Source organism: Macrobrachium nipponense, chromosome 32 (genome assembly GCF_015104395.2).
Source record: "Macrobrachium nipponense isolate FS-2020 chromosome 32, ASM1510439v2, whole genome shotgun sequence".
Classification (NCBI taxonomy): Eukaryota; Metazoa; Arthropoda; class Malacostraca; order Decapoda; family Palaemonidae; genus Macrobrachium; species Macrobrachium nipponense.
The window spans coordinates 37,287,431-37,297,430 of NC_061094.1; the positions used below are offsets into that span (position 1 = coordinate 37,287,431).

At 37.2% G+C, this 10,000-nt stretch overlaps 1 protein-coding gene across 4 annotated transcripts in view; it reads right to left on the reverse strand.

Annotated features, from left to right (window-relative positions):
• The window catches only part of LOC135207346 (A disintegrin and metalloproteinase with thrombospondin motifs 9-like), a 730,481-nt gene that overhangs the window by 25,246 nt on the left and 695,235 nt on the right, over window positions 1-10,000 (reverse strand). For 2 of the 4 annotated variants that reach the window (XM_064239075.1, XM_064239072.1), the window contains 5 exons: window positions 9,156-9,353; window positions 6,984-7,175; window positions 5,913-6,074; window positions 3,278-3,441; window positions 2,938-3,074 (listed from right to left, as the gene is read on the reverse strand). In XM_064239075.1, the coding sequence (XP_064095145.1) occupies window positions 2,938-3,074; window positions 3,278-3,441; window positions 5,913-6,074; window positions 6,984-7,175; window positions 9,156-9,353 (853 nt within the window). The remainder of the gene's footprint in view (window positions 1-2,937; window positions 3,075-3,277; window positions 3,442-5,912; window positions 6,075-6,983; window positions 7,176-9,155; window positions 9,354-10,000) is intronic. The other 2 variants (XM_064239074.1, XM_064239073.1) reach the window with 2 other exon arrangements.

Sequence of the window (10,000 nt, forward strand, 5' to 3'; positions counted from 1 at the left end):
CCCATGTGCCGGTTGTAGTGCCCAATGACAGTAGTTCGCTGGGCACGAAACTCCTCATATGTAACTCGGCCCTGATGACGTGTCTTCTTCCACTGCATGATCTCTTCTTGGATGGGCTCATGACTCGTCGTAATCATGGGCACGAGTTGAACCCCCTTCCAACAGATGATGAAGACATCTCCCCTCTGCTGCCACTTTCTCTCTCCTATTGCCAGATGTTGCGGCTGGCTAGCGAACCTCTTCAGGACATTCAGGGCCTCACGCACCAACCGAAGGGTACCACTGACGTGCACACCTGCTTCATACAGTTCCTGGGTCAGGGATACCAAGTTATAATAATTATCCCTGGTAACGGAAACGATCCACAAGACCGAAGACAGTTTCACGCAGCGTGGAGAAGAGCCCGGAATACACCGAGAAGTCCACGACGTATCCAGTGTTGGACTCGGTAATAAAAAATATTTTTACACCATATTTCTTTGGCTTCTTGGGGTTGTTCACTTTTATACCGAGACGTCCTTTGTAAGGCATCATCCCCTCATCCAAAGAAAGGTTCTTGGCAGGAACCATGAGAAACTGGCACCGTTCACGAATGTACTCCAACACTGGGCAGACTAAGATGAGGCGGTCGGGGTTATTCCCTTCAGTTGAAGGCGTTGAAATAACTGTCCAACGCCAGGAAACTATCACGGGCCATAATGCTGGGCACATTAGCCGTACTTAAAAAAAAATTCCGCCTCCAATATTGCCTGACGTCGGCAGCAGGCATCATTCCAAAAAAAATGTGGAGCCCCCAAAAAATGCGCCATGCCCATGAGGTTGCAGCCACGCCAGCGATACGACGGTAGTACCGAGCGTAATCCGTCGTCTCTGCAACCAGGTATTCCAGCAATTCCCGTGTCAGGAACAGCTGAATAAACCCCAGTGCGTGGGAGGAACAGGTACGGTCAGTCCAGGTACTGCTGTGAATGGGTGCATGTTAGGTGGGGTGGGGTCCTCCAACCACCCCTCATCACTTTCGGACGAACGGCCTTCACCTAGGCTGGCGCGACGTTGCGACCTTCTAGTGTGCACACGTGCTCGGGCACGGCTTCGCACTCCCACCCCCCCACTGGCCCATCTCCCTCACTTTCTGTTTCGTCCCCAACAGCAAAACTCTGCGACTCCTCCTCCTCCTCAGACTCTCCCTCATACGCACTAAAACACTAAATTCGAGCTCACTTGCAGGCTGTGGCTCCTGTACAGACATTGGGGGAAAATATTCGTCATCCTTACATCGGGCATGATGTTCTCGTCACTAGATGACCAACTGCCATCAAAATGAGGACTTTCGAGCTGCTCTTGATCGAGCTCCAACAAGTACTCATCAATGTCCTTTTGTTGGAGGCCTCCCAAATGTTTACGAATGCCCCTCAGGACACCCCGATACTTCCTAGGGGTCGTAAAAGGCACATGATGTGGTCCTTGGACACTTTCGGCTGAACAACACAGCATCGGAAATCTGGGTCAGCTTGGGTGATTGGTCCCTCTCCAGCATCCAAGTCCAAAACTCACCTCACATGATCACTACCGACAGGCAAAACCCACCTTTCACAATCTTGACGACGTTCAGACATCCCTGTGAGCGTCCTGTGTCTTCACAAATACGCTAACACTTGCAAAAGTTCTGCAAAACACAAATGCGGCAAAAGATCGCTCTCCGATGACGCGTCGCTGATGCTGTCTACTGTGAGAAGAAAGCAATTCGCACATGCGTGCCTGGGTAACGCTTGTAAACAAAACAGCTTGATCTGTGAACTCCCAGCATCCCTCAAGGCACGTGATTTAAAATTTTTGCAGACTAGGCCTATAACTATTTTTCCGCGAATATTTAAAAAAACTTTTTGTAGTTGACGTATTGTACGTCAATTAAGCACCCGACAGACAATTTTAGTGGGCGTATAATACGTCCAATAGGAGTTTAAGGGTTAACAGTATCGCTAGTCAAGTGCTGTAAAACCAAATAGCCATTAACCAATGCTGCTGTTAACCGGGGGGCTGCCTGTACTGAAATAAAAAAAAATCTCTAATTTAGCAATACATTCACTTAACCTCAAGGAGGACGTTCTAAAAGTGAAGCAATTTAAGTATTTAAGTTAATAAATTTGTTAAACAAATGAATGCCATATCATAATAATGGGAAAATGTGATAATCCTGGAAAGCCCAGCTGTTCAACTGATTCTGGACACCACAGGGAAAAAAGGCACTTAAGATTCTGAGCCAGTGGAGTATAAGCCGGGCATGAGGCGAGGATTTTTATCTTTTCCCAATCTTTCAAGTCCGAGTGACTAGGAACCATTTGCAAGCCATTTTGGATGCCTCCGACATGCATGTGCTGTGGGGGTCGGTCTCTGCCAAAGCCTAAAAATGAGAACACGGAAAACCAAGAACTCCAGGGCACATACGCTGACGCCGAGGAGGAGCAGAAGCCATAATACCAGGAAAACACAACACACACACTAAAAGAAACGAAACAGGCAATGAACCGGAAAAAAGGCCAAGAGAGGTAAACACAACACTCGCCCAGGCGGTTAAAGAAAAGACTGGCATAGATGAGCAGTCTTTGACCACTCTTCACCCGATCTACGCATGAGTTGCCAGATATCACAAGATTCCTTGCTTTCATCTGCTTTTAACTGGATCCAGCTAGGCACTAGGAATTATCCTATCGTTAAGACAGAAGGTTTGTAGCTATGAAAAATACAAATTGTCTTAGAAAATTTGTCATTTTGTAACAGAATTTAAATTTTAAAAGCAATGAACTTGTTAATAATTTTAGCCATTTCAACTATGCGCTGGCTAAAAAAACTTGCACAAACAATTTTGAACATCTGAAAACTCCAGGATAATAATTAAGTAAAATTAAAATTTAAAAGGTCTAACTCATATCAACTTACTATCTACTAGTAAGGTTGTAACATTTAATCTTATTTTGCTGAATGTCGTATACCCTGATCTTCCACTCTGATCCAGTTCACAATCACACTCTGGTAGTCTGTCTCCTCCATGAGGGCATGTGCTGGGCTGTAATAAGCTGTAAGTTCAAAGGAGATCTTAAACATCAAAATACAAATTATGATTTCATCTTTAGGCAAAATTCACATCTAAAAAATCGTCACTATTTCACTTCATGAATTTTTATTACTGCACTGTACATTTTACACACTCGCTTTGAAATTATTTCATTTTGAACCTCATCTAGTATAATGTTAATTCTTATTAGTTTCCAAAACTTACATTTTATTGTAGAATTCTGCAAAGTTGCCTTCTTCTCCAGCTGGAAGAGTTAAATACTCCCTTGGGGATGTAGAATTCATGCCATAACAAAAGATACTCATGTTACGGCCTCCTACTAAGATTGAGTACTCGCCATCAACATACATTCGATGAGGTTGGCGAAGCTGAAAAAATTTATATTTTGGGTTAATCACGGTAAATTATATTCGAGGCAGGATGAAAAAAGCATTAAGCACTAGCTTACAAAAAGTTCTTTATCAAATCACATTGCAAAGAACTCATGGTTAAATGTATTGCACAGCACATGTGTACATCATCAGCAACACAACAGATTTAAAATACAGTTAATCCCCAACTATTCACAGTTCTGGATACATGGACTCACCTATCCATGAATTTTTTCTGTGGAATGTATATATACCCATTATCAGCAGGAAATTCGCCTTTTTGTAGTATTTTTCATAGAGAAATACCCACTAATTATTGTATTTTCATATCACTTCTTGACTAAATACATGTTTTGTGATAAAACTATTAAAATACAGTCAAACCTCAGATTTCGTACCCCCTGGTTTTCGTACAATTCGGCTTTGGTAGACTTTTTCTGACGAAATTTTAACTCAAGTTTCATATACATCCTTGCATTTTGTACACCTGGAAATGCTCCTTCCAGGGTCCATTTTGTGACTAGGCCCAATACCGAGCACCCAAAATAAGTATCCATGTTCCCTCTAATCCATTTTGCCTTTGTATTAATTATTTTTGTGCTTTTTTGTACTTTTTTTTATTCCAGTGCAACTACTAAATAAGCAATCATGGGGGCCAAAGAAAGTGCCATGTACCAGTCTTTCTGTAAAAAAGGTGAGAAACACTATAGAATTTAAGAAAGAACTCCTAACAAAGTGTTGGAGGTGATAATTTGTGAAAAGGCAAGGATGTTGCATGTTGATCTCGGTAAGGAAAAAACACCGCCACTAGTTTTCACATCTCACATGGTACGAGTCTCAGAAATGTTACCATAGTAAAAATGATGGAAGACAATTATTTATCACATTGTTAAAAACCTAAGAAATACAGATTACACACTAAAGATGACCCATTTGCCCCAGATTTTCAATAAGTTAGAATTATCCTGTGTAACATTAAACAAGGTCTCACCATCTCAATCCCCTGCAATTGAGAAATACCTGCTACATACTTTCTTTCTCTCATCAGATAATTTCATCCAGGAATACAAGCCTCTCCATTCATATTGTTGAATACAGATAGCTTGTGTGTCTAACACCACATAGTCTGCAATAATTATCAATATGCTGTACTGGCAGGCTGTCATTCTGGGAAGAGAGCTCAATAATCCTTGGGTAATTTCTATTACTACGGCATCTACTCACCTTATCATGTCTGAATGCCAAGCATTGCTCAGCAATGAACTTCAAGATGCTGACCTTCAATTTCAATAGTGATTACCAATACTGTTCTCGTCGTTTAACCTGCCATGCCAGTTCAGCATCAATGCATCTGAACCCCTCTGACCTCGCATGAAATGCAATAATAATTTGACAGGTCAAAATTTTTCAATTGCTCATTTGCAAGTTTTTCTCGAAAAAACTACCAGTAACATGCAATGCCAGGAGTTGTGGTGCATCAGAACACAATAATTTGCGATGGAAATAATAGACACACAACCAGTTGATGGAAAAAACAATATCTTCTTGATGACTTCACTATTATGATTCAGACACGTAAACAAACCTAATGACGCAAATTCGTGACTTCCTCCCATTCTCCTGGCACATTCCTATGGAGCAGTGTGAAAAAAATCTGAGAATCACAGATTCTAACACCTAACATTCCATTTCTTACAAAGCATCTTCTCATTCTCCAAAAATAATGGCTGGCCACAGATCAAAGTTGTTCACTACTAGCAATTCCTTTGATGTTGCTCCTTGTGTTATTCAGCTGTTTTTCTTGGTGTTGCTCCTTGTGTTATTCAGCTGTTCTTCTTGGTGTTGCTTCTTGTGTTCTTTTGTGATGTCCTTGGCATTGCTAACTTTTTATAGACACTAAAAATGAGACTGAGCCTAATCAAAGGATTTCTTTTTTAGATGTAGTACTAGTTAGACTTAGAAGAAAGCTGTGGGAGTAATCTGTAAAATTCTACTCTTCTTCCTTCCTTGACAGATATGGTACTATTCATGGCTTACATTTGGTCTTGCCAGCATTAGACATAATTGAAGGGGTAATATTGTTTATAAAATAAAAGCTGGTCTAGTCATGTCTCATGGTTCAGGTGGGAGATATCACATGGCAGGTTATTTGCTTAGCTCTGGGGTACTTGAGCAAAATCCTTAAACAGGACCCTTGTTGATGATTGATATCATCATTTTAGGTTTAGAGAAAAAACGGATAAGAAAAGTAGTCAACAGATACAAACCTGAAGTCATTGTGTTCTCCATGAAAGAATATGGCAAATGTGTAGTACTATTCGAATGTATTGTATGTACAGCAGTTTTCTACCACTAAAGCAAATCTTTAAAGTTTCAACATGCTACAGGACAATGTCTAACTAAATGGAGCTTTTTAAATATTTTTTTTATTTACAATAAAGAATCAAACCACTAAAATGCAAACTCACCTCCTCACAGGAGGTATATCCACACTGATGATTTCGGCATTTTTGTTTTCTGCGTGGTCTAACTTCTTTTGAGCACAATGAGCGACGGGCTTTTCGTCCACTGGAGTCAACACAATTAACACTTCTTCTCTGTCGTCCTTTCTCACCACAAGATCCTTGACACTGAAAAGGTGGATTACTTCATTAGCATTAAAAGAATTACTTATAACATTCAAGATACTGTCCTCTTAATCCTGCCTGTTCTTCATAAGTGCGACATGTATAATCATGCTTAAGTAAAAAAAAAAAAAAGTAATAGATAATGAAATTATACACTTTAAACAGTAATTGAAGAAAAAATAATTTATAGATCCTAGAAATGGCAAAAGAAACTTTTTAGCTGTATCCAAACTAATTGTCTTGGTTCAAAATCGTGGCATGGGAAATTTTACTTTACAATTATACATAATTTATCTTGGGTGTAGTATTTATATTTCCAAGATAGAATTAATTTAATTATTAATTACTACCACTACTATTTGTGGCTTAATATTTGTGAACACAAAACATTGTGTATGTGACAAAACTTCACAAATAGTCTAGGGTTACAAATTTATCAATCAGTTACCATAGAGGAAATAACAGAGTCGATGCCAATATATTTCTCTTCATAACAGTATGGACAAATTTCAATACTCCTGTCCAACCATTTGTAATAATACCATACTTTTAATAATACCCTCAATACTCCTTTCCCTATTTTTAATAGCACAAATTGTTTATATGAAAGTATAAACTATACATCCTCCTAATTGAACATAAACGTGAGTGCTGAAAAAATTTAAACATTTTTCAAACAAAAACTTTTATAGAAAAATCTGCTTTACTGTATCTGCAAACACATTAGGTATGTGAAGATAAAAATTTCATAGTACAACAAATATGCTTTATGAAGCACTAATTACAGATAGAAATTTTATCTCCAGTATCCTGAATATTACTGTCTTTTCCCCTAACATCTAAGAACAATCCTAAAGCATTATTGGCCATTAGCATTACAAAATTTAAACAATAAATGGTTGATGTTCTTACCTTTTTCCATGGCTTGACCTTCCAGTAGTATCCTGAGGAACAATCCCCAAGGCTACACTTTCGTGTGTCTCGTGGTTTCTTGCTTTCTCGGCATCCTCTGCTCACCGGTTCTGGATCAACCCAGTTGTGGGAATTGACAGCATGACAGGTGACATCTCGAGCCTCCACTCCAGGCCCACATACGCTAGAGCACTATTGGTGCATTGTGATATTTTATGAGGGGAATTTCCATGAATGATGTTCATAAGGAAGAACACCCAAGTCAAGGTCATGGGGTTTTCAAGGATGATGATGATGTAGTGTAGCCATACCAACCAGGTGGTCAAGGTGAGAGAGAGAGAGAAAAGAAAAATAGGCAGTGTGAGATTATGGTTTTACAGACATAACCTTAGGCTATAAATGGACTGCTGGAAACAAGATGACAATCATTGCTCAACATGAAGCAGGATTAAAACACTTCTATTAAATATTTGGAGATGCTTAGGGGATTTAATAATCCTTTTTAAACAATCTGTGCAATATTAAAAATTAAAAGCAAAATGGAATAAAGGCAAAGCTTAGTCTAATAAAGTAATTCATTTAATCAAATTCATAGATAATTTATCAGAAGTAAACACATCCTATAATGAAACAAATGGTTAATAAAAATCATTAAAAGCTACTAAAATGCATGTTTGTCAGTCACATATTTTCTAATTACTATTGCAATCATGGTTTACCCAGGGTTAGGACAGTGAAGTAAGATTATGTTTAATGTCTAAACAATTAAGTTAGGCAGCATCCCACAAAACATTCTGTTACTATCACAATTTAATGTATTTTTCATCTAATTACTATTAGTCAATATTTCTGTTGTATGCTAAATATAGCTTTTGTGTATCACAAGTTTTCACTTTGAACTAAAATGTAACCTTCACTGAATCATATCTTCAGTTTCTGGTGGAAATATGTAATATATTTATGTAACCATACCAACTCAATGTAACTTTACTAAGCTCAGTAACATGATGACACTAAAAGTCTCAAGTTGTTATAAAATTTTCAAAGAAATATTTCAACATTCACAGAATTGGAAAATAAATTTATAACAAAAATTGTGAATGAAAGTGATGTGAGATGCCTAGATTATGAGTAAGCTAGTGCTATAACAAACCAGCAATGCAGCAAATTGTTTTGGTTTATTTTGGTTTAGATACCAAAGCAGTATTAATCCATCATGTTTCTTAATATACAGTAGTGTTCAAAGGCATGTTTATTGCATGTACATTATTTATGGCTTAATACTACAGCCATGCTTTTTTCATAGCTTAAAATTCATAAGGAAATAGGTTTTAAAAGAGTTCAGTAGCTGGTGAATAATATAAAGACTTAAATGTGGGTTCAGAAGTTGGTGGGTAATATATAAGGACTTCATTATGAGTTTATTAGTTGGTGGGTAAAGACTTAATTGAAGGAGGAAAGATAAATGAGTGATTTTAATTTTATGCATAATAAAAATTAATTGTGATTTTTAGTGCCTTCCATGTTTTGTAATTCTTTCAATTTCCAGCTGAAGATAAAATATGTACTATGGAAAAGAGCAATTGCTATAGTAATACAAATAAGCAAATTGTCCATATTCTGACTTCTCCCACGCTGTACAGTAAGATATCTAAGGAAAACAATTTATAAAAGAGTCGAATTTTTCTATAATCTTTAGAAAAGAAACGGTACAAAATACTGTATGCAATAAAGTGCACTTTAATCTAACAATGTGAAATTGTTATGCAACAATGAACAAGTGTAAATCAAGAAGTCATATCGGATGCACTATGTGGTCCAACTGTAGGCTGAGACAACTACAGGAATGTCTACAAAAGCAAAATAGTCAGCTATTTATCAAGAAATTCAAAGCCCATCTCAGTATAAAGACTATCTTTGTAAAAATCCCAAGTTCACTAAATCTCTCTCCTTGAGTTCACTAAATTACATTAATCTTGGAAGCAGGAAGTAATATAAACAATTACAGTATATCTAACATATTTGCCTTTAAAGAAAAACTCAATTTTGAAAAATTTCAGGTAATTAATAGACTGGTCAATTATTTGAGTGATCTCAAGGTTTGACGACAACTAAGAAAATGCAATTAAAAGATTTTCTGAAGTTAAAATTCTTTACTGTTATTTGTTATACCTCGGACCACTCGCTGGTAGCCCATCGAAACTGACAGGGGTGCTTATTGCATCCTCTCCTGCCTCTAGGCTTACTAAGCCCTTGGCGAAGGCAATACTCAGATGACACCATTGTGCCCTCATAATGACCTATGTTCATTCCCGTATCAATGCAGGTGATGTTACGATACGCTGTTCCTCGGTCACATGGCTCCGAACACTGCAATAGGATTATTTAGAAATATATATACATGTCAATATTGACAATATATGTGGAAGGCTTCATTTAAATTTATAGAAAATTATGCAGGATAATTTATGAAATTAAAAGAAATAAAGAAAAAGGATTCACACACACTTAATCAAAACAGAATTTTCAGGTTGTCAAAAAAAAGATTAAGGTAAAGCAGTAACATATAAGTCATAGTTTCTGGAGAAGCATCCAGGTTGTTAAGGTATAGGGAAAAAGAGTTACCAAAGTCAAAACTCCATTTAATTGTTATATGATTATTCAAATCAAAAATGCATTTCTCTACTTAATTTATATAAGATTTTTCATTAAAACACATTCGTATTCATAAGCAATATCAAAATTTAGTCAATGAGTGTGTCAAGGCAAGTCATTTGTTTATGTGCTGCTTTATTCAAACTAAGATTTGTTTATAAATGCTGCTTTATTCAAACTTAAGATTTTTATTTAGAGGAAAAAAATTATACTTATAAACATAAGTTAGTTCAGGGATTTCAACACTTATCTGCATAATTTCTTAGTTACTGTATAGATTCTGTATAAGTCAACTGAAGTATACACAGTATATCAGTGTGTATGCGTATTATATACATATATACCTCATCACATCATCAGAC